This window comes from Malus sylvestris, chromosome 1 (genome assembly GCF_916048215.2).
Source record: "Malus sylvestris chromosome 1, drMalSylv7.2, whole genome shotgun sequence".
NCBI classification, from domain to species: Eukaryota; Viridiplantae; Streptophyta; class Magnoliopsida; order Rosales; family Rosaceae; genus Malus; species Malus sylvestris.
In genome coordinates, this window is record NC_062260.1 from 27836661 (window position 1) to 27859437 (window position 22777).

Here is a 22777-nt window from a genome sequence, read left to right on the forward strand (position 1 = left end):
TTTATAGGTTTTTTTGAAACTTGGTGTAGAAGTTAGCAACGCGTATCGTCACCACCCAACGACATTCATCTCATTCACCCAACTGAGCTCGGTTGCGAATTGACACACCTGCATTTGGTTTAATCCGTGTAATTTTTTGGGTCAACAGAACAATCAACAACTCTTTCTCATTTGGTTTCTGTTCCTCGCCTGTAATAACTTGACTTCTACGTTGGACTTTGCAGTAGTATCAAAAGCTATTTCCAATGAAGGAAACCTCAATTCAGCAAGCATTAGGGAACAATTGTATTTACAGGCTCTGAAACGTTTCAGAATACATTTGGCAAAACAACAGATAAATGCTTTTAAATCATAAACTTAGAAGTGGTTTCTTTAAAACACCTAGTACTCGTTGAAGAGTGCACTTCTACTTCTAATTAACAAAAGCACTTTCTATAAAAGTACCAAATGGCCCAAAGTACGAAAGTACTAATGGCTCATTTGAATATACGTTTTTAATGAAAATGTTATTGAAATCAATTTTTAATAAAACTCAAGTTGAATTGTTAAAAAAAAAATAAAACTCAAGTATGGTTCTGAAAAAAATACTTTAAACGCTTCTTTTAAAAGGCACTTAAAATATTTTTAAAAACCAAAACTAATTTCACGAAAAGTGTTTTTAATAGTATTAAAAGCACTTCTAAACAAGTTTTTAAAAATTAGAATTTCGGTTGTACCAATTGAGAAAATTTTTATTGTGATCGGAACACGAGTGATACACCACGTAGTTTTATATAAGTGGTGAGAAATTTTATTAAGTTATTAATTTTTTAACACATATATCTCATAATTTGTATAGTAATATATGGTATACCATCGCATGTTCCGATCATTCTAAAAAAATCTCTCGAACCAATTATTTCTCAGAGAATCGCAGCCCAAACTCCAAGGAAAAAGCAAACCTCATCCTTTCAGATTCTTCAGAGAGAGAGATATTTTGTGGATCTCACACTTGCATTTGCATTAACTACAACCAACTCGAAAACGATGATGATGATCGAGTCAGCCATGGCCGTACAATTCAACTTCGCCGCCACAAACCTCTGCTCCTCCACCTCCATGCCCTGTAACTCCCTCCTCTCTCTGCCCCCTCACTTTAACAGCTCAACTTGCTCTTCACATTTCTTCCCTCCGTTATCTCTGTTCCCAAGCACGACGCTTCTAATTTAATTTCTTTTGTTTATTGCAGCCTATCGTCCGACGTGGAGCTCAGACGAGGTGAACGGAGCCGTACACTGCCGCCTTTCTTTCTCCGGCGGGTTCACCGCGCCGTGGTACGCAAATTAGTTCGATTTCTATTGTCCAGCAGCTGAGCTTTTTCTAGCTGAATAAACCAATTTGAATTTCAACGTTTCGAAAGTGCATAAATTTGATAAGAATTTGATACAGGAATCGAACCGGACGATCAAAGAATGGTTCGTTTGCAAAAAGGAGAAATTTGGTAAAGAATGGGATTCAGGCATCTGCCCGGCCGTTAGGGCCCGGTTCGGAGCCTGTGAAGCCGAATGGGAGGCCGGAATACCACCCATTTGAGGATATTGCCGAGTCCACATTAGAGGCCAGTGGAACTGCTAGACTTACAGCTGCAGAATCTGCTAGAACCCTCATTGAGGTAGTACATTGTATTCGATTGTTGATAAATAGGCGAAAGTTCGAATCTTGAGTACTAAATTGGACTTGCTCACTTGTTGATGCTCCGCCATTTTCATTTCTGAGGTTCCACCTTGCTAATATTGCCCCATAGCATGCCATTTTCAGGTTAGCAGCAAAGCAACACTCTTGTTTTCGAGTTTGATCAATGACGAGGTTCACGAAAATATTTTATGTCCGGATTTGCCTTATGTAACTGATGAACATGGAAGTAAGTCGAAGTGTGTGACTTTCACATCGTACATTGGACTTGGCAAATTTTCTTTTCCTTTCAAAGTAAAGATTTTAACCCGCTCTAGCATGTTGCAGATATCTACTTTCAAGTGAAGGATAGTGAAGACACTTTTCGTTCCCTAACTTCAGAGAATAACTTTGTGGTATGCTATTTTCATGAACAAATAAAATGATAATGATTGGTAGGGATGATTGCATTCTATCAGCAATCCTATGCTCTGGACTTTTCCTTACGAATTTGTGGGTTATTATAATGATGCAGCAAGTTATTATTGGGTTAGATGCTACGGAAATGATCAATGAGATGGAATTACCAGAAATTGATTTTGAAATGGATGGGATTGACGATGAAGATAGTGACGTTGACGATGGTGATGATGAGGAGGAGGACGATGATGAAGAAGATGGTGACTACGATTCGGTCTGTTTTGTGTTTTCATTTGTTTAGATGTGGATGCATGGATGTTGTAACGCATTTCTAATTATTTAATAGGTTCATGTTTAGGATTGGGTTGCTGTTCTTGAAGATGAAGATGAAGATGATCTGGATGATTCTGACAACTGGGCAAAATTACAGACTATGCGTTACTCTCACCCAATGAATTTTGCCAAGAAGCTAAGTGAGGTAATTTTCCATTGTAATTTTCTTACCCTACCATGGAGTGATGTAGAGGTAATTGAAAAAAATTAACTCGTGTGTTCTGTTTGTAACAGCGGGGAATTCTTGAGCTTTTCATTTGCTTACTTGTAGTACCTCTTTTTCATTTGAAGTGTCTAGCTGCAATTGTACCCCATTTCAGGGTCTTTCATGAAGTTGTCATTTCCGTTTCTCATATTTCCGATTTTGGTTTTACTTTTCAGGTTGCTTCTGATGATCCTATAGATTGGGCGGAGCAGGCTCCAGCTAGTTTGGCTATTCAGGGCCTTATAAGGCCTGCACTTATAGAAGAACGTTCTGTTATCCAAAAGCATCTGTCTGATCACCAGTCTTGTAATGATGGCGTAGATGAAGTTGGGAGGACTGTAGAAGATGATTTAGAAGATCCTGTTAGGATTAATGGCCATAAATCAGGAATTTCCAAGGATAGTCCAGCCTCGGAAGAGGAATTGGAGAATAAGGAAGATGAAACACCGGGAAACAGGACTACATTTTACAAACTGGGGATGGTTAAGATTCAGCTGTTTTCATCCCATGGAAGTCAGGTTTGTGTAAGGAAGGATTTACTCTTATTTTGTCATCCAAGTTGATGCTAGCTCTTTTTTAACGGTTAATCTTTTGTTCTAATTCTCCAGACTGTTGTTGAAGTAGAAGACTTTGTAAAAGCTCAACCCGATGCCATTGCACACTCAGCAGCTAAAATTATATCTCGTCTGAAAGCTGATGGAGAAAAGACCACGCAAGCTCTCAAGTCCTTATGTTGGAGACTAAAGGGTCTTCAAGTGGAGGTACCACTTCTTTTTTTAGCCGACATATTCAAACTTGTTAAACAAGCTTCCAAATCTGTTTCCAAGACGTGGCTGTAGGTTTTGCACTCCTTTTTTTTTTTTTTTACAATTTTGAACAGCTTCAAAACTTATGTTCTCCAGAAAGGTTGTTTTTAGATTGAATGCCCAACTTCTGTGATATATGAGATCGTCTTCAACACCCACAAAGGCTTGAATCTGATAGTAGAATGAGAAAGTCTATTTTACATATCTATCCCAATCTTGTTAAATCCGCCTTTAATGTTGTTGCAAATCAATGTAGTCATCTTTGTCGAATTATATTGCAGGAGGCAGTACTTATTGGTGTAGATTCCCTTGGATTTGACTTAAGGGTATGCTCAGGAACACAAGTCCAGACATTGAGATTCGCACTTAACACACGGGTAAGCCAATTATCTTTAATCTATGGCGTTTAACGTTCCATCTATCTTCCACACATTATTGAACCATCTCTGAACTCTGAAGAACAATAAAACGTAGTTGCAAATTCCTCTGTTACTCTTTCAGAACCATGAAATACAATATGCTTGTGTTGAAAAGTAGCGTTGCCTTTGGTTTGGTTACCTCGTCTACTGTGTGGTTTCAGGCAACTTCTGAGTACAGTGCTGAGAGACAACTCAATGATCTGCTATTCCCAAGGATGCAGCAGAAACCACAAACAGTGAAACAAACTTAGCAAATTGAACGGTAACGTCATCAACACCTTCAAGTGCCATCATTTGGTTTGATTCTAGCTCGTTTCTTCAAGGTGCCTCTCGGCATAGGTTTCGATATATGACAGGAGGGGTTCCGAAAATTTCTTGCACAGTCCGACCAGGTCATTGTATTGTTTATTGAGATTAAGGATTATGAAAGTTCATTATTTTCGAAGCTTGGTGATTCTTTGCCTTGTAAATCATTTTTGTTTTGATCAACTGATTTATAGGTCTCATTGCCCTTGTTTTAGGACAGGGATCCCAGCCGGATCTCCCCCACCAAGTCCTAAGGATCGGAGATCCGGACCCTTGAAATTTGATCCAACGACTACAATTATTATCACTTTTAGAAGGATCCCTTGTTTATAGTCATTTGATCAAATTTCAATGGTCCAGATCTCCGGATCGTTAGGATTTGGTGGGGTGAGATCCGGCTGGGATCTCTGTCCCTTGTTTTAACCTATTGGATCATAACCTCAGGTTAAATATATATATGTGTGTGTTACGTTAAGTTGTTGCGGATAAATGCACAAACGCTACATGTAGAAATTGGGGATGGATCCACACTGAAGACACTTTTAAGTGATCCGCTTCGACGACGGGCAACAATTTGCAATCTTCAAATTATATGTTTGGGTATGTCTTTCTTGTAAATGCGAGTTAATTTTAAAAAGGCATGTAAAGATTGTGTAAATATTAGGAGTCCTTTATTAGGAAGGATATGTGTTTGTGTTCTTTATTATTTCCTTATGGAACAAGGATTGTATTTGTATATAATTGATTATGTAATAATTCAAGTCATAAAATTCTAATTTGGTATCACTAAATAGTTTTCGATTCTCGTCAAAGGTAAATTTGAATTACATTATTGCTACTAAATTATGAGGCTCAACTCATTCCCTCTCTTAGCATAAATAATATCATTTACTAAAAAAAATAAAAAACAAAATTTTGGTACATTCCCTCTTAGTAAAAAAAATATCGTTTGTTAAAAAAAGAAAGTACACATATCACCGGTTCTTTTGAATTGTGGGTTCAAGTGGGTCCCGCTACCTATATTTCCCTATTATTTTGAAGGTCATTTATTATTAGAAATATTGATAACCTTTTTAATCGGTTTTATCTTTATCTAGTCACTCAAGTAAACCTCTGTCATCCCAAATCTTATTAGGAAAATCTTGTACCTATTCACTGTGGAAGTAGGAGTGCATAAACCCTAAATCCTATTATTTTAGGGAATTGTAAAAAAATTTATTTATAAATGGAGGGAGAGGAAATGTTTAATCAGTCAATTAGATTATACTCAAGGCTTTTAATGTTCGATAAATTCTCCCATGATCCTTGTAAAACAAAAAGTCTCGTTGGCCTGAGGTCTACCTCTAGCGATTGGCTCCGGCAGACAACTTGCCATCTTGAAATTATGGGTCCGGGTGTGTTTCTCTCAAAATATTTTATTGTGTTCTTTGTGTTGCTTAGCTGCTTTTTTTCTTTTAATTTATTTTGTTCTTTGTGTTAGTGTTCTTCTTCTCTAGCAAATCGTATTCAACAACAACAACAACAAAGCCTTTTCCCACTAAGTGGGGTCGGCTATATGAATCCTAGAACGCCATTACGCTCGGTTTTGTGTCATGTCCTCCGTTAGATCCAAGTACTCTAAGTCTTTTCTTAGAGTCTCTTCCAAAGTTTTCCTAGGTCTTCCTCTACCCCTTCGGCCCTGAACCTCTGTCCCGTAGTCACATCTTCGAACCGGAGCGTCATTCGGCCTTCTTTGCACATGTCCAAATCACCGGAGCCGATTTTCTCTCATCTTTCCTACAATTTCGGCTACTCCTACTTTACCTCGGATATCCTCATTCCCAATCTTATCCTTTCTCGTGTGCCCACACATCCCACGAAGCATCCTCATCTCCGCTACACCCATTTTGTGTACGTGTTGATGCTTCACCGCCCAACATTCTGTGCCATACAACATCGCTGGCCTTATTGCCGTCCTATAAAATTTTCCCTTGAGCTTCAGTGGCCTACGACGGTCACACAACATGCCGGATGCATTCTTACACTTCATCCATCCAGCTCGTATTCTATGGTTGAGATCTCCATCTAATTCTCCGTTCTCTTGCAAGATAGATTCTAGGTAGCGAAAACGGTCGCTTTTTGTGATCTTCGCTAGATTGCTCCGGTCATTAGTGTGGATAAGTATATAAATGGATAGAGATAGGAAAGCAAACACAAGATGTACGTGGTTCACCCATATTGGCTACGTCCACGGAATAGAAGAGTTCTCATTAATTGTGAAAGGTTTACACAAGTACATAGGTTCAAGCTCTCCTTTAGTGAGTACAAGTGAATGATTTAGTACAAATGACATTAGGAAATATTGTGGGAGAATGATCTCGTAATCACGAAACTTCTAAGTATCGGAGTGTGGAGTCGTCTTGACTTGCCTTATCTGTCTCATAGGTAGATGTGGCATCTTCTCTGGAAGTACTCTTCCTCCATCCAGGGGTGGTATCTTTAACTGGTGGAGATGCACAAGGTAATGTATCAATTTCACTTGAAGCTTACTTGTAGTTTCAGGCTTGGTCAAGCGCGATACAAACCATGTAGTAGGAGTCCCCCAAGTCGCCGAGCTAGGGGGTCTGCTGAAAAAGGTGACAGACAAGGTAAGCAATCAGAGCTCCGACTGATTGTTCACCTTCTCCCCATCTTGCAGCAGCATGAAGGATAAAGAGAAGAAAAATGAGAAGAGATGATATGAGATACTTTTGCTTTTGAAGAAGTAACTTTCCACAAGCTTATTCTTGAACTGAGCTGGAGGGTTTTCTGGTTTCCTCCAGAGTATAAGGCCGACTGAAGAATTTGAGGGTCAAAACAAGTCCATCAAATCTAGAGTACGTTCCACCCTGCTGATATGGGATACTTTTGCTTTTGACAGAGTAATGGATGTATCGGCACGTGTGCTGTTACGCTTGTCTCCACATGCTTCCTTGTATTCTTCGCACTTGCCCTATCTGTTCCTCAAGCAAATGCGGAATCTTCCCTAGAAACATAAGATGTTGAAGATGAGTACTCGAGAGCAATGCCAGGTAAGTAATCAGGTAAGGGGTTCCAGGCAGTCAGTTCCTGGCTGGAAGCTTGATTCCAAGTGCTGACTGATTGCTCTCTTTCTCCTTGTCTTGCAGGTAAAAACAAGGCCAAAGGAAAAGACAGGGAAAAAGCATGATATGGGATACTCTTGCTTTTAACCCTTATGATATGAGATATTCTTGCTCTAGTATAGCTTGTTTGCAGAGGTATTATCGGGGGGAAAGAAAGCTGAATATTTCGAAAGGCTTCGTTGGGAGTGCCCTCTCAGATATGATGAAGGATTGAGCATTTTTGCAGGTCTGCCTGTCCGTTGGGGATGGAGGTCGACATATATAGGAGTCTCCCTAACAAGTAGTAATGCTATTCCTTTACCCTGCTTGGTCATAGCACGGTAGTGGGAGCTGCCAGTTTCACATGTTTTAACTCTGTCAGAGCACTTTGAAAAAGTGGTCTGTGGTATCTGGCTCTCGAGATTCGGAGAACGATGCCTCTTCGATTTTTGAGAAAGCAATCATGCTGGGGGTCTGGCTTTCGAGATTCGGAGAGCAGTGTCTCTTCGATTTTGAGGAAGTAATCATGTTGGGAGTCTGGCTCTCGAGATTCGGAGGGCGGTGCCTCTTCGATTTTGGAGCAAGCAATCTTGTTGGGAGTGTTGTCTCGAATGTGAGTAAAGGTTGGACATGTTTGCTAGTCTACCTTGCCACGAAGCACAAAGGTTGACACACAGGGACTTTCCAATTATCCAGCAATGGTACTGTTCCTTTACCCTCTCTTCGATTTTGAGAAAGTAGTCATGTTGGGAGTCTGGCTCTCGAGATTCGGAGGACGGTGCCTCTTCGATTTTGGAGCAAGCAATCTTGTTGGGAGTGTTTTCTCGAATGTGAGTAAAGGTTGGGCATGTTTGCTAGTCTACCTTGCCACGAAGCACAGAGGTTGACACACATGGACTTTTCAATTATCCAGCAGTGGTACTGTTCCTTTACCCTTGTGGGTAATAATATGGTAGCTATACCTTCAAAATTTATGTGTCTAAACTTTGTTAGTGCTGTTTCTTTGCTATTCTTTTACCTTTCTTGGTCAGAGCGATGTAGTGGGAGCTGCAAGCTTCACGTGCTCAACTTTGGCAGAGAACTTTGGCAAAGTTATCTGTGGTACCCATGAGCTATTGTTGCGTGTGGGAAGTGGGTGATTGAACAGTAAGATTCATGTGCTTTCTACTTCACCAGAAGTCTTCGACAGAATGCCCATAATTTCTGCAAAGCTGAGTGTGCGTGTGACAGGTGCTGACAAGGCTAGAAAAGTAGGTGCCTCTTCGATTTCTGAGATCGGCCCTCGTGGTCTCTGAGCAGCCCAGCTTTTGAGAAAGCGAGCGCCTCTTCGATTGATTCGGAGAACGATGCCTCATCGATTTTTGAGAAAACAATCATGCTGGGGGTCTGGCTCTCGAAGATTCGGGGAGCAGTGTCTCTTCGATTTTTGAGAAAGTAATCATATTGGGAGTTTGGCTTTCGAGATTCGGAGGGCGGTGCCTCTTCGATTTTGGAGCAAGCAATCTTGTTGGGAGTGTTTTCTCGAGTGTGAGTAAAGGTTGGGCCTGTTTGCTAGTCTACCTTGCCACGAAGCACAGAGGTTGACACACAGGGACTTTCCAATTATCCAGCAATGGTACTGTTCCTTTACCCTCTCTTCGATTTTTAAGAAAGTAGTCATGTTGGGAGTCTGGCTCTCGAGATTCGAAGGACGGTGCCTCTTCGATTTTGGAGCAAGCAATCTTATTGGGAGTGTTTTCTCGAATGTGAGTAAAGGTTGGGCATGTTTGCTAGTCTACCTTGCCACGAAGCACAGAGGTTGACACACAGGGACTTTTCAATTATCCAGCAGTGGTACTGTTCCTTTACCCTTGTGGGTAATAATATGGTAGCTAGACCTTCAAAATTTATGGGTCTAAACTTTGTTAATGCTGTTTCTTTGCTATTCTTTTACCCTTCTTGGTCAGAGCGATGTAATGGGAGCTGCAAGCTTCACGTGCTCAACTTTGGCAGAGAACTTTGGCAAAGTTTTCTGTGGTACCCATGAGCTATTGTTGCGTGTGGGAAGTGGGTGATTGAACAGTAAGATTCATGTGTTTTCTACTTCCCCAGAAGTCTTCGACAAAATACCCATAATTTCCGCAAAGCTGAGTGTGCGTGTGACAGGTGCTGACAAGGCTGGAAAAGTAGGTGCCTCTTCGATTTCTGAGATCGGCCCTCGTGGTCTCTGGGGAGCCCAGCTTTTGAGAAAGCGAGCGCCTCTTCGATTTCTGAGATCAGCCTTCGTGGTCTTTGAGCAGCCCAACTTTTGAGAAAGCAAACGCCTCTTCGATTTCTGAGATCAACCTTCGTGATCTCTAAGCAGCTCAGCTTTTGAGAAAGCAAACACCTCTTCGATTTCTGAGGCTCCGTCGAGTGCAGATTTTTATAAGGGCTGGCATTAAGTTCCAAAGCACACTTGAATCTCCACCAGTAGAAGCTTCATTCTTGCACTTCTAAGATCTTGATTTGTCCGACCTCTTCTCTCTTCAACACCTTTGAAAATGTCTGGCCCCTCCGACCGTCGTTTTGACTTGAACCTTGTTGAAGAGGCAGCCCCGCCTTCTCCAGACAACATATGGCGCCCATCATTCGTCTCCCCTACTGGTCCTCTTACCGTTGGGGATTCCGTGATGAAGAATGATATGACCGCTGCGGTGGTGGCCAGGAACATTCTCACTCCCAAAGATAACAGACTACTTTCCAAACGGTCTGATGAGTTAGCTGTTAAGGATTCGCTGGCTCTCAGTGTTCAGTGTGCAGGTTCTGTGTCTAATATGGCCCAACGCCTATTTGCTCGAACCCGCCAAGTTGAATCATTGGCGGCTGAAGTGATGAGTCTCAAACAGGAGATTAGAGGGCTCAAGCATAAGAATAAACAGTTGCACCGGCTCGCACATGACTATGCTACAAACATGAAGAGGAAGCTTGACCAGATGAAGGAAACTGATGGTCAAGTTTTACTTGATCATCAGAGATTTGTGGGTTTGTTCCAAAGGCATTTATTGCCTTCGTCTTCTGGGGCTGTACCGCGTAATGAAGCTCCAAATGATCAACCTCTGATGCCTCTTCCTTCTAGGGTTCTGTCCAGTACTGAGGCTCCAAATGATCCCCCTCCGGTGCCTTCTCTTTCTGGGGCTCTACCGACTGCTGAGACTTCTCCTAAGCAACCTTTGTGAAGGCTCCCTCTTGTGTGTTTATTTTGACTCATGTATATGTATATATTTGTAGCTTATCGGGGATATCAATAAATAAGCTTTCCTTCATTTCAACGTATTGTGTTAAATACACCAAAGCCTTCTTCGCTAAGTTCTTTGAATTTTCTTTTGTTGAAGCTTGTATGTTGAAGCTTTCTGAGTGGAGCATGTAGGTTGGGGTAGTGTTCCCTTAATTTTCCGAGTGAGGAAAACTTCTCGGTTGGAGACTTGGAAAATCCAAGTCACTGAGTGGGATCGGCTATATGGATCTTAGAACGCCATTGTGCTCGATCCTGTGTCATGTCCTTCGTTAGATCCAAGTACTCTAAGTCTTTTCTTAGAGTCTCTTCCAAAGTTTTCCTAGGTCTTCCTCTACCCCTTCGGCCCTGAACCTCTGTCCCATAGTCGCATCTTCTAATCGGAGCGTCAGTAGGCCTTCTTTGCACATGTCCAAACCACCGTAACCGATTTTCTCTCATCTTTCCTTCAATTTCGGCTACTCCTACTTTACCCCGGATATCCTCATTCCTAATCTTATCCTTTCTCGTGTGCCCACACATCCAACGAAGCATCCTCATCTCCGCTACACCCATTTTGTGTACGTGTTGATGTTTCACCGCCCAACATTCTGTGCCATACAACATCGCCGGCCTTATTGCCGTCCTATAAAATTTTCCCTTGAGCTTCAGTGGCATACGGCGGTCACATAACACGCCGGATGCACTCTTCCACTTCATCCATCCAGCTTGTATTCTATGGTTGAGATCTCCATCTAATTCTCCGTTCTTTTGCAAGATAGATCCTAGGTAACGAAAACGGTCGCTCTTTGGTATTTCTTGATCTCCAATCCTCACCCCTAACTCGTTTTGGCCTCCATTTGCACTGAACTTGCACTCCATATATTCTGTCTTTGATCGGCTTAGGCGAAGACCTTTAGATTCCAACACTTCTCTCCAAAGGTTAAGCTTTGCATTTACCCCTTCCTGAGTTTCATCTATCAACACTATATCGTCTGCGAAAAGCATACACCAAGAAATATCATCTTGAATATGTCCTGTTAACTCATCCATTACCAACGCAAAAAGGTAAGGACTTAAGGATGAGCCTTGATGTAATCCTACAGTTATGGGAAAGCTTTCGGTTTGTCCTTCATGAGTTCTTACGGCAGTCTTTGCTCCTTCATACATATCCTTTATAGCTTGGATATATGCTACTCGTACTCCTTTCTTCTCTAAAATCCTCCAAAGAATGTCTCTTGGGACCTTATCATACGCTTTTTCCAAATCTATAAAGACCATGTGTAAATCCTTTTTCCCATCTCTATATCTTTCCATCAATCTTCGTAAGAGATAGATTGCCTCCATGGTTGAGCGCCCTGGCATGAACCCGAATTGGTTGTCCGAAACCCGTGTCTCTTGCCTCAATCTATGCTCAATGACTCTCTCCCAGAGCTTCATTGTATGACTCATTAGCTTAATACCCCTATAGTTCATGCAATTTTGTACGTCGCCCTTATTCTTGTAGATAGGCACCAAAGTGCTCGTTCGCCACTCATTTGGCATCTTCTTCGTTTTCAAAATCCTATTGAAAAGGTCAGTGAGCCATGTTATACCTGTCTCTCCCAAAAGTTTCCACACTTCGATTGGTATATCGTCTGGGCCTATTGCTTTTTTATGCTTCATCTTCTTCAAAGCTACAACCACTTCTTCCTTCCGGATTCGACGATAAAAAGAGTAGTTTCTACACTCTTCTGAGTTACTCAACTCCCCTAAAGAAGCACTCATTTCATGTCCTTCATTGAAAAGATTATGAAAATAACCTCTCCATCTGTCTTTAACCGCGTTCTCTGTAGCAAGAACCTTTCCATCCTCATCCTTGATGCACCTCACTTGGTTTAGGTCCCTTGTCTTCTTTTCCCTTGCTCTAGATAGTTTATAGATATCCAACTCTCCTTCTTTGGTATCTAGTCGTTTATACATATCGTCGTAAGCCGCTAACTTAGCTTCTCTGACAGCTTTCTTCGCCTCTTGCTTCGCTTTTCTATACCTTTCACCATTTTCATCGGTCCTCTCCTTGTATAAGGCTTTACAACATTCCTTCTTAGCCTTCACCTTTGTTTGTACCTCCTCATTCCACCACCAAGATTCCTTTTGGTGTGGGGCAAAGCCCTTGGACTCTCCTAATACCTCTTTTGCTACTTTTCGGATACAACTAGCCATGGAATCCCACATTTGGCTAGCATCCCCCTCTCTATCCCACACACATTGGGTGATTACCTTATCTTTGAAAATTGCTTGTTTTTCTTCTTTTAGATTCCACCATCTAGTCCTTGGGCACTTCCAAGTCTTGTTCTTTTGTCTTACTCTTTTGATATGTACATCCATCACCAACAAGCGATGTTGATTAGCCACGCTCTCTCCTGGTATAACTTTGCAATCCTTACAAGTTATACGATCCCCTTTCCTCATTAGAAGAAAATCTATTTGTGTTTTTGACGACCCACTCTTGTAGGTGATCACATGTTCTTCTCTCTTCTTAAAGAAGGTGTTGGCTAAGAAGAGATCATATGCCATTGCAAAATCCAAGATAGCTTCCCCATCCTCGTTTCTCTCCCCAAAACCATGGCCACCATGAAAACCTCCATAGTTGCCTGTCTCCCTGCCCACGTGTCCATTTAAATCTCCTCCTATAAATAACTTCTCCATCTGAGCAATTCCTTGCACCAAGTCTCCAAGATCTTCCCAAAATTTCTCATTCGAACTCGTATCCAACCCTACTTGAGGTGCGTACGCACTAATCACATTGATAAGTTCTTGTCCTATTACAATCTTGATTGCCATGATTCTATCTCCTACCCTCTTGACATCTACAACATCTTGTACCAAGGTCTTGTCCACGATGATGCCAACACCGTTTCTCGTTCTATTTGTGCCCGAATACCAAAGTTTAAACCCTGAGTTTTCTAGATCCTTTGCCTTACTACCAACCCACTTAGTTTCTTGTAGGCACATAATATTTATCCTTCTCCTCACCATAACTTCCACTACTTCCATAGATTTTCCCGTTAAAGTTCCTATATTCCACGTTCCTAAACGCATTTTGCTCTCTTGAACTCTACCATTATGTCCTAGCTTCTTCACCCTCCCCCGTCTAATAGGATCAAAATACTTCTTTTGTGTGTCCCGGGTAAAGTTGATAGGAGCATATGCTCCCAAACAACTTTGAGTGGAGTCGTTCGAAAAGAAGTTTCTATGGCCCCCTTGCTCATTTAACACTGCATCCGGGTGCCGATGGAGATACAGCGACCCTTGCTCACTTATCACTGTGCTCGGGCCACACAGCGCGCCACTTACGGGTGACGCCCTAACTTTAGCGCGATTTTGTTCTGGATTCATTTTCATAAGGATTCGACGTGATCATGGAGTGCCGGCTGTCGACTACCTGACGCCCTCCCCCTCCTCCTTTATCCGGGCTTGGGACCGGCCATGTAAGACATAGGCGGAGTTTCTAGCAAATCGTATTCGTTTGAATATAATTTTCTAATTCCAAATAATCCAAAGTGTGAGCCTCTCTCGTTGCATCATGTTGAATCGTTGATAGTATTGCAAATCTCGGACTAACTCGTTATTTATTTATTTTTTCTTTTTGTTTTTGTAGATTGGGCAAACTTGCCTACAGAGGTTGTGGGTTTAATTTCAGAGAGATTGACATTAGACAGAGACTACTTCCTATTCGGTATGGTGTGTAAGTCATGGCATCGTAAAACGAAGAATAATGCAATACGAATTTCTACAATGTCAGACTCGTCATCGTGCCCCGATGCTCTTGTTTTCTACCGGCAACAACGGTGTGTGGAGGTTATACGATGTCATGCGCGACAAGGTCCTTGATTTACAGCTAAAATTATCAAAAAAACGGTTTTGTGGATCATCAAAAGGATGGTTAATAGCTGTGGAAGAGGATTTTACGATAACCTTAATCAATCCGGTGTTTAGGGTTAAGGGCAGGAAAGTGAAAGAAAATTCAATCATTCGTCTTCCTCCGTTCAACCCTCCAAGCTGGGAAGACGTATGTATTTGGAGGCCTAACTATGGTGTTTACAAGGCCACAATTACAGCTGATCCAATACTAGATGCAGACAATTGCGTTGTGTTGGTCATATACGAAGATCGTTGTCAGTTGGCTTTTATTAGACTCAACAAAGACAAAATGTGGACTTACATCGAAGACCTGAGGTTCGTACTTTTCGAAGTTGTTCCGGTTCGAAATCAATTCTACGCTATTGGTGGTGATGAGTCGCAACTTTTATCTTTTGACATTACTGCTCGTTCCAGTTCGGATATAAAATTTATTACTACAAGGAAACCAGACGAATTTTTTACGAGGCTATATCTCGTGAGTGTAAACGAGGAGGAGTTGTTGACGGTTGCTAGGTACATTGATCACGATTATGAACGTGAGAAACGTGTGACAAAAAAATTTGAAATTTTCAAGTTGGATTATTTGAAGCGCGAGTGGATTGAGAAAAAAAGCTTGGGTGATGTGGCTCTCCTTTTGGGTGACAACTCTACCGTTGCGGTTGTGGCTTCGAATATTCCTGGATGCCGGTCGAATTGCATATACTTCACCCATGATGAAGATCGTCAGTCAACAATTGAGTTTGGTGGCCGTGGACCTCATGATTTAGGTGTGTATGATCTCGAAAGCGGAATCGTTGATCCACAGCGGCCTTTCACTTTCAGCAAGCTTGCTATGGAGATGGTGAGCAACAGTATTCGGCCTCCGATTTGGATTGTGCCGACATTTCAGTACTTGTAAAAAGCTTGTTTTAATTTTTTCGTCATTTGGTTTCTTTAAAACATGCCCATTGGCAGATTTGTCTTACGTATAAGAAAAAGCGTACACCTGTGGCCAGCGGTCCGATTTACCGGAAAATTCGACTTTTTCGAAAAATTATCAAATTTTATTAAAATGAAGATCTCAATGAGTAGAGTAAGTTTTATGCCTGTGATCAAGTTCAATTTGGCCGGAAAAAGTCTCAATTTGGCTCGCACCCGTCGGAAACCCTAAGGTGGGTGTTCTTTGATTCGACTTCCTCGGTGTTCCAATGCCCCTACAACTGGTTGGGTCTTGTTCCTGGGTCTAAGGGGAGTTGATTAAGGGTGGTGGTGGGTGGTGAGACTCGCCGGAATGGTTTAAGCATTTTGTGTCGGTTTTCTGTCGGTTATATCCGACACAATTTCTGTCGGTTTTAGAGTATTTTCTGTTGGAAAATTAATTCTCTGATGCAGGCAATTCTGTCGCTTATTAAATCCGTCACTGTATCCATTTTCTGTCGGATTTTGCTTAAAATTTGACAGTAATATATGTTTTTTGTCGGTTTTCAAAACGCCACTAATAACTAGTTTCCTAGTAGTGATCATATACTTGTTTTTCCAATTTTACCCTCACTTTTTATACCCCAAACACAATATTTACATAAGGAGGACAAAATAGGGAAAAAAAAAGGAAAAAAGTTGACAAGAAGGCTTCTCTTAATATAATAGCATAGAAAAAAAATATCCACTTGTTAAGAGAAATTGTCTACACATACAAAGTATGTGCTCTCTGCTAGTTAAAATTAAAAAGACATCCTAAAGAAATGGTTAAATCTTTTGTTCTAATTCTCCACGGACTGTTGTTGAAGTAGAAGACTTTGTAAAAGCCCAACCCGACGCCATTGCACACTCGGCAGCTAAAATTATATCTCGTCTGAAAGCTGATGGAGAAGAGACCACGCAAGCTCTCAAGTCCTTATGTTGGAGACTAAAGGTTCTTCAAGTGGAGGTACCACTTCTTTTTTTTGCCGACATATTCAAACTTGTTAAACCAGTTTCCAAATCTGTTTCCAAGACGTGGCTGTAGGTTTTGCAGTCCTTTTTTTTTTTTTGAACAACTTCAAAACTTATGTTCTCCAGAAAGGTTGTGTTAGATTGAATGCCCAACTTCTGTGATATATGAGATCGTCTTCAACACCCACAAGGGCTAGAATCTCATTTCGTAGAATGAGAAAGTCTATTTTACATATCTATCCCAATCTTGTTAAATCCGCCTTTAATGTTGTTGTTGCAAATAAATGTAGTCTTATTGATGATTAATCTTTGTCGAATTATATTGCAGGAGGCAGTACTTATTGGTGTAGATTCCCTTGGATTTGACTTAAGGGTTTGCTCAGGAACACAAGTCCAGACATTGAGCTTCGCACTTATAACACACGGGTAAGCCAATTATCTTTAATCCATGGCGTTTAACGTTCCATCTATCTTCCGCATATTATTGAGCCATCTCTGAACTCTGAAGCACAATAAAATGTAGTTGCAAATTCCTCTGTTACTCTTTCAGAACCATGAAATACAATATGCTTGTGTTGAAAAGTAGCGTTGCCTTTGGTTTGGTTACCTCGTCTACTGTGTGGTTTCAGGCAACTTCTGAGTACAGTGCTGAGAGACAACTCAATGATCTGCTATTCCCAAGGATGCAGCAGAAACCACAAACAGTGAAACAAACTTAGCAAATTGAACGGTAACGTCATCAACACCTTCAAGTGCCATCATTTGGTTTGATTCTAGCTCGTTTCGTCAAGGTGCCTCTCGGCATAGGTTTCGATATATGACGGTAGGGGTTCCAAAAATTTCTTGCACAGTCCGACCAGGTCATTGTATTGTTTATTGAGATTAAGGATTATGAAATTTCATTATTTGCGAAGCTTGGTGATTCTTTGCCTTGTAAATCATTTTTGTTTTGATCAACTGATTTATAGGTCTCGTTGCCCTTGTTTTAGGACAGGGATCCCAGCCGGATCTCCCCCACCAAGTCCTAAGGATTGGAGATCCGGACTCTTGAAATTTGATCCAACGACTACAATTATTATCACTTTTAGAAGGGTCCCCCGTTTATAGTCATTTGATCAAATTTCAATGGTCCAGATCTCCGGATCCTTAGGATTTCGTGGGGTGAGATCCGGCTGGGATCTCTATCCCTTGTTTTAACCTATTGGATCATAACCTTAGGTTAAATATATATATGTGCGGGTGTTACGTTAAGTTGTTGCAGATAAATGCACAAACGCTACATGTAGAAATTGGGGATGGATCCACACTGAAGACACTTGAAGTGATCCGCTTCGACGACGGGCAACAATTTGCAATCTTCAAATTATATGTTTGGGTATGTCTTTCTTGTAAATGTGAGTTAATTTTGAAAAGGGCATGTAAAGATTGTTAATTTTAAAAGGGCATGTAAAGATTGTGTAAATATTAGGAGTTCTTTATTAGGAAGAATATATGTTTGTGTCCCTTATTATTTCCTTATGGAACAAGGATTGTATTTGTATATAATTGATTATGTAATAATTCAAGTCGTACAATTCTAATTTGGTATCATTAAATAGTTTTCGATTCTCGTCAAAGGTAAATTTGAATTACATTATTGTTAGTTCATTATAAGGCTAAACTCACTCTCTTTCTCTTAGTATAAATAATATCGTTTGCTAAAAAAAAAACAAAAAAACAAAATTTTGATACATTCCCTCTTAGTAAAAATAATATCGTTTGTAAAAAAAATAAAAATTGGCACACATAGCTCCTGTTCTTTTGAATTGTGGGTTCAAGTTGGTCCCGCTACCCATATTTCCCTATTATTTTGAAGGTCATTTATTATTAGAAATTTATCTAGTCACTCAAGTAAACCTCTCTCATCCCAAATCTACCTATTTGTTGCAGAAGGCATATTTTTTAGTGTGACGGGAACACAGGTTGGTACACCATGTATTTTTATATAAATGGTGGAAAATTTTATTTTTTAAGTTATTAACTTTTTAACACACATATTTCATCATTTATACAATAACATATGGTGTACCAGCCTGTATTCCCGTTACAATGAAAAATTTCTTGTTGCGGAAGTAGGAGTGCAGAAACCCTTAATCCTATTCTTTTAGGGAATTGTAAAAAAATTTATTTATAAATAAAGGGAGAGGTTTAATCAGTTAATTAGATTATACTAAGGCTTTTAGCGATCGATAAACATTCTCCTACGATCCTAGTAAAGCAAAAAATCTTGTTGGCTTGCCTCTACCTTTAGCGATTGGCTCCGGCAGACAACTTGACATCTTGAAATTATGGGTCCGGGTATGTTTCTCTCAAAATATTTTATTGTGTTATTTGTGTCGCTTAGCTCTTTTTTTTTTTTTTTTTTATAATTTATTTTGTTCTTTGCGTTATTGTTCTTCTTCTCTCGCAAATCGTATTCGTGTGAATATAATTTTCTAATTCCAAATAATCCAAATTGTGAGCCTCTCTCGTTGCATCATGTTGATAGTATTGCAAATCTCGGACTAGCTCGCAATTTAGTTATTTTTCTCTTTTTGTTTTTTGTAGATTGGGCAAACTTGCCTGCAGGGGTTGTGGGTTTAATGGACCTAGCTTCTCTGCCCTCCCAGTTTTCATACACTTCTATCATCTTCTATTTTGTGCGAACGGTTAAGCCATGTCAATATTTTATATTGATTTTTTTATAGGGATAATAAGATAAAAAGAAATAGTGATATAAAATATTGACGTGACTTGACCGTAACCGCACAAATAGGAGGGAATGAGAGTGTATGGAAACTAAGAGGGCAGAGAAGCCAGGTCCGGGTTTAATTTCAGAGAGATTGACATTAGACAGAGACTACTTCCTATTTGGTATGGTGCGTAAGTCATGGCATCGTAAAACAAAGGATAATGCAATACGATTTTCGACAATGTCGACTCGTCATAGTGCTCCGATGCTCTTGTTTTATACCGGCAACAACGGTGTGTGGAGGTTATAGATGACGTTATGAGAGTATTATCCACTTTTTCCAATCGATTTTGGAAATTTGTACAATAATCATTATAAGCCAAAATTTAATTCATTCTCGTCGCACCACATATTTCAAAAAATTAATTTTAGGGCATTCCGAAGATTTCGCCACCTCCAAATCTCTTTGGTCCCCGGTATAAACATATAGTCATTTTTCCATTTTTCAAAAGCTTTTAAAAGTCAATAAAAAAGAATTCAGGGACCTAATAAATGGTAGGATTACATGTGAAGGTCTTGCAATATTTTTCTTAACTCCATACAAAATACTTCCTAAAACTAAAATTTAAATTCCATTAATAAAAACTGTGAGTTATAACTGAAGTTATGCAATCGATTTTGGGAATTCGTACAATAATCATTATAAGCCAAAATTCGAGTCATTCTCGTCATGCCACATGTTTCATAAAACTAATTTGAGGATATTCCAAATACTTTCGACACATAAAAATATATTTGGGGGACCATCTGTAAGTTTATAATTAATTTTCTATTTTTCAACTTTAAAAATAAATCGCGTCGTCTGTCAAATGGTGTCTCGTTTGTTTGGCGATGGAGGAGATGAGAGAGGACAAATGCCGTTAACCTTAAAGTGGTAAGAGCATCTCCAAAGGAGGAGTCAGAAAGTCCACATGAGCAGTAACAATTAAAAAAAAAAAACACAGCATTAGTGAATTCCAATGCCTATGTGGCATAATGTGGATTGACAGTTTTTTCAAATCAATTTATAGTGATTAATAAATGTTTTTCATCATTATATTTTGTTTTAAAAAAATAGTTATTACAACTATGAAAAGTAAATGATGTAATAAACCCTCACAAAACTTGAAATGACAAACACCTTATACATATACTACATGCGGTTCATTTCATCATACACAAGGGTGGCATTGAGTTGAGAGAAAGAAAAAATGGGGAAAATGGGTATGGGAAATCAGGGGAGCTTCGCCTGTCATTCGAAGGGAAAGAAGGAAAGGATGAAATCTGAAAACTTGGTATGCCGCCTGTGCTTCAAAAGCTTTGGCACCAAGAAAGCCTTTCAAGATCATCTGAAGGACAGACGGACTGCGGCAAATGCTTGAGCTGCGGGTGCTGCTTCAAGATTGAGTCCGGCTTCACCGACCATTTGGCTACACACCTACTGTACCGTAGAAGCAAACATACCAGACCCATACTTAACAAAATTATGTTTGCTTCTACGGTACGGTAGGTGTGTAGCCAAATGGTCGGTGAAGCCGGACTCAATCTTGAAGCAGCACCTGCAGCTCAAGCATTTGCCGCAGTCCGTCTGTCCTTCAGATGATCTTGAAAGGCTTTCTTGGTGCCAAAGCTTTTGAAGCACAGGCGGCAGACCAAGTTTTTAGATTTCATCCTTTCCTTCTTTCCCTTCGAATGATGGGCGAAGCTCCCTGATTTCCCATACCCCTTTTCCCCATTTATTCTTTCTCTCAACTCAATGCCACCCTTGTGTATGATGAAATGAACCGCACCCATACAATTTGAGTATTAATTTTTATAATTAAAAAAAATAAGGGATAAATTAAAATTAATTAATTTTGTTCAGTATGGGTTGGGTATGTTTAGTTTTTCGGTACGATACCTGTGTAGCCGAACTCAGTCTTGAAGCAACACCTGCACCAAAAAAAATTATAACATGTTTGGTACTCTACTTGAATCCAACTTTTTAAACTTAAAAACAATTTTCAAGTTTTAGGCCTTAAAAACTTGTTTGGTATGATTATTTTCAAAAACTGAACTCAAGAATAACTAAAAAAATATAGTCTATTATCTAAAAACACAAAATGTGAGTTTCTAAAGTTTTTAAACTTAAACTCACTCATTTCTTTTCTCTCCCTCCTTCCCTCTCACTCCAAATCTATCTCTCTTTCCTTCTTTCTCTCTCCCCCTCTCTTTTTTTTTTTTTTTTGCCTTTTTCGTCTCTCCTCCAATCCGCTCTCTTCATTTTTTGAGTTATTTCTCTCACTCATCTTCCTCCCTATTTCCTCTGATCCTCTCACTTCTTTCTCTTTTCTCCAATCATTTCTTACTTTTTTTCCTCCTCTCTCCTTTCTCTCTTAACCCCATCTTTTTGGATCTCTTTGTCCGGTTTAAGTTGTAAGATTCAAAACTTTTAAATCGTATACCAAATAAGTTTTTAAGTCTTAAAGAAAATTATTTTCAAGAAAAATTCTTAAGAAATGTTTTGAGAAATTATAAAAAATTTCAAATACAATACCAAACAAGTCATTAAATACTCGCAAAAGAGTCACAGTGCTACCCTCTATATGTTGTTCATTTGAGGTCGCATCAAGAGAGAGAAAATGGGCAAGAAAGCTTCACAGTCAAGCACGATGGGAAAGATGGGGAGAAGGAAAGGATGACCTCCCAAACCTTTGTTTGTCGCATCTGCACAAAGACCTTTTAGTTTTAGACCAAGAAAGGCTTTGACGATCACCAAAAGAGCACTCACTCCAACTCTCTCCAACTTGAGAGAAATTCACTTGAGAAATCTTGCCTTCTTGCACCTCTATACAGAAAACATACATAACATACATACAAATTGGATTAATTATATATACATATATATATATATGATAAAAATGAATTGATTAGTTATGGTTATCTTTGCTGTTTACCTCAAAAATCAAGTGGTTTGTAAATGTCGATTTGTTGGAAGTAAAATTTGCACTTGGAGCACGTTCCACGGTTGGAGTGAGTGCTGTTTTGGTGATCGTCAAAGCCTTTATTGGTGTGATGTGTATAAGCATTTTCCAGTTGGAGTAAGCGCTATTGAAAAAGACATTGTAAGAACTCAAGATTTATAAACTATGAAGAAGGATTCTGAGAGCTTTTTGATTCTGATGTGTGGCTTTAGGATGGATGTAGAGTTTATATGGGAAAAAAAAATGATGAGGTTATAGATAATGTCACGTGGCACGTTGTGATTGGTTAAAAATCTTATCGAAATCTATCCACAAGGATTCTAAAAAGATTGTAACACGTGGTGCCACCGAATTGGTTAAAAATATTATCAAAACTCTATCCATAAAAAATGTACTTTCGGATAACACGTGGCATGACGAGGTTGGTTAAAAATTTTATTTAAAATTATAAATAAAATTATTTTTTATTGTTTTATAAAACATTATATTTTAATACGAATTGTCTAGACTTGTGCACTTGGACCGTTACTATTTACTACTGGCAGTAATTGCCTTGCTCAATAATAGGATAGGCAGTAATTACTTTGGCAATTTAGTAGGTGGAGTTGCTCTTACTCACTCAGTCAAGGGCTCAGTTAAGTGCCAGTTCAGCCATGATTAAGTTAAACAATTAAATCATTAATTTGTATTAATGTTAATTAATAGTGTTTAATTTTTAATAAATTGTAATAATTGTTGTATATATATCCGGAATTAAACCAGTTCAAGTAATGAAATTA

At 39.6% G+C, this 22777-nt stretch overlaps 1 protein-coding gene and 1 long non-coding RNA gene across 3 annotated transcripts; one reads left to right on the forward strand and one right to left on the reverse strand.

The window, feature by feature from the left end:
• The first annotated feature begins 896 nt into the window (after nt 1-896).
• On the forward strand, nt 897-17258 carry LOC126616713 (uncharacterized protein At3g49140-like). Of its 2 annotated transcripts, none has more exons than XM_050284815.1 (11): nt 897-1105; nt 1229-1313; nt 1429-1651; nt 1798-1900; nt 1999-2066; nt 2186-2344; nt 2429-2548; nt 2785-3126; nt 3217-3369; nt 3696-3791; nt 16916-17258. In XM_050284815.1, the coding sequence occupies exons 1-11, from the start codon at nt 1027-1029 to the stop codon at nt 17003-17005; spliced, it is 1518 nt and encodes a 505-aa protein (XP_050140772.1). In that variant the 5' UTR covers nt 897-1026; the 3' UTR covers nt 17006-17258. The 2 variants fall into 2 exon arrangements, with proteins under 2 accessions (XP_050140772.1, XP_050140766.1); XM_050284809.1 differs by lacking the exon at nt 16916-17258 and adding an exon at nt 3995-4278 and having other exon boundaries at nt 898-1105.
• Nucleotides 17259-21478: 4220 nt separating this feature from the next.
• On the reverse strand, nt 21479-22174 carry LOC126616728 (uncharacterized). Its single transcript, XR_007621244.1, has 2 exons — nt 21972-22174; nt 21479-21741 (listed from the first exon to the last, which is right to left on the reverse strand). It is a non-coding gene; the product is annotated as an uncharacterized LOC126616728 (long non-coding RNA).
• Between the last annotated feature and the right edge of the window lie 603 nt (nt 22175-22777).

Coding starts and splice junctions, on each gene's coding strand:
- LOC126616713 (XM_050284815.1), top strand. CDS start 1,027: ATGATGATGATCGAGTCAGCCATGGCCGTACAATTCAACTTCGCCGCC. Junction 2,067..2,185: donor CTTCAGAGAATAACTTTGTG/GTATGCTATTTT, acceptor ATAATGATGCAG/CAAGTTATTATTGGGTTAGA. Junction 3,370..3,695: donor TAAAGGGTCTTCAAGTGGAG/GTACCACTTCTT, acceptor ATTATATTGCAG/GAGGCAGTACTTATTGGTGT.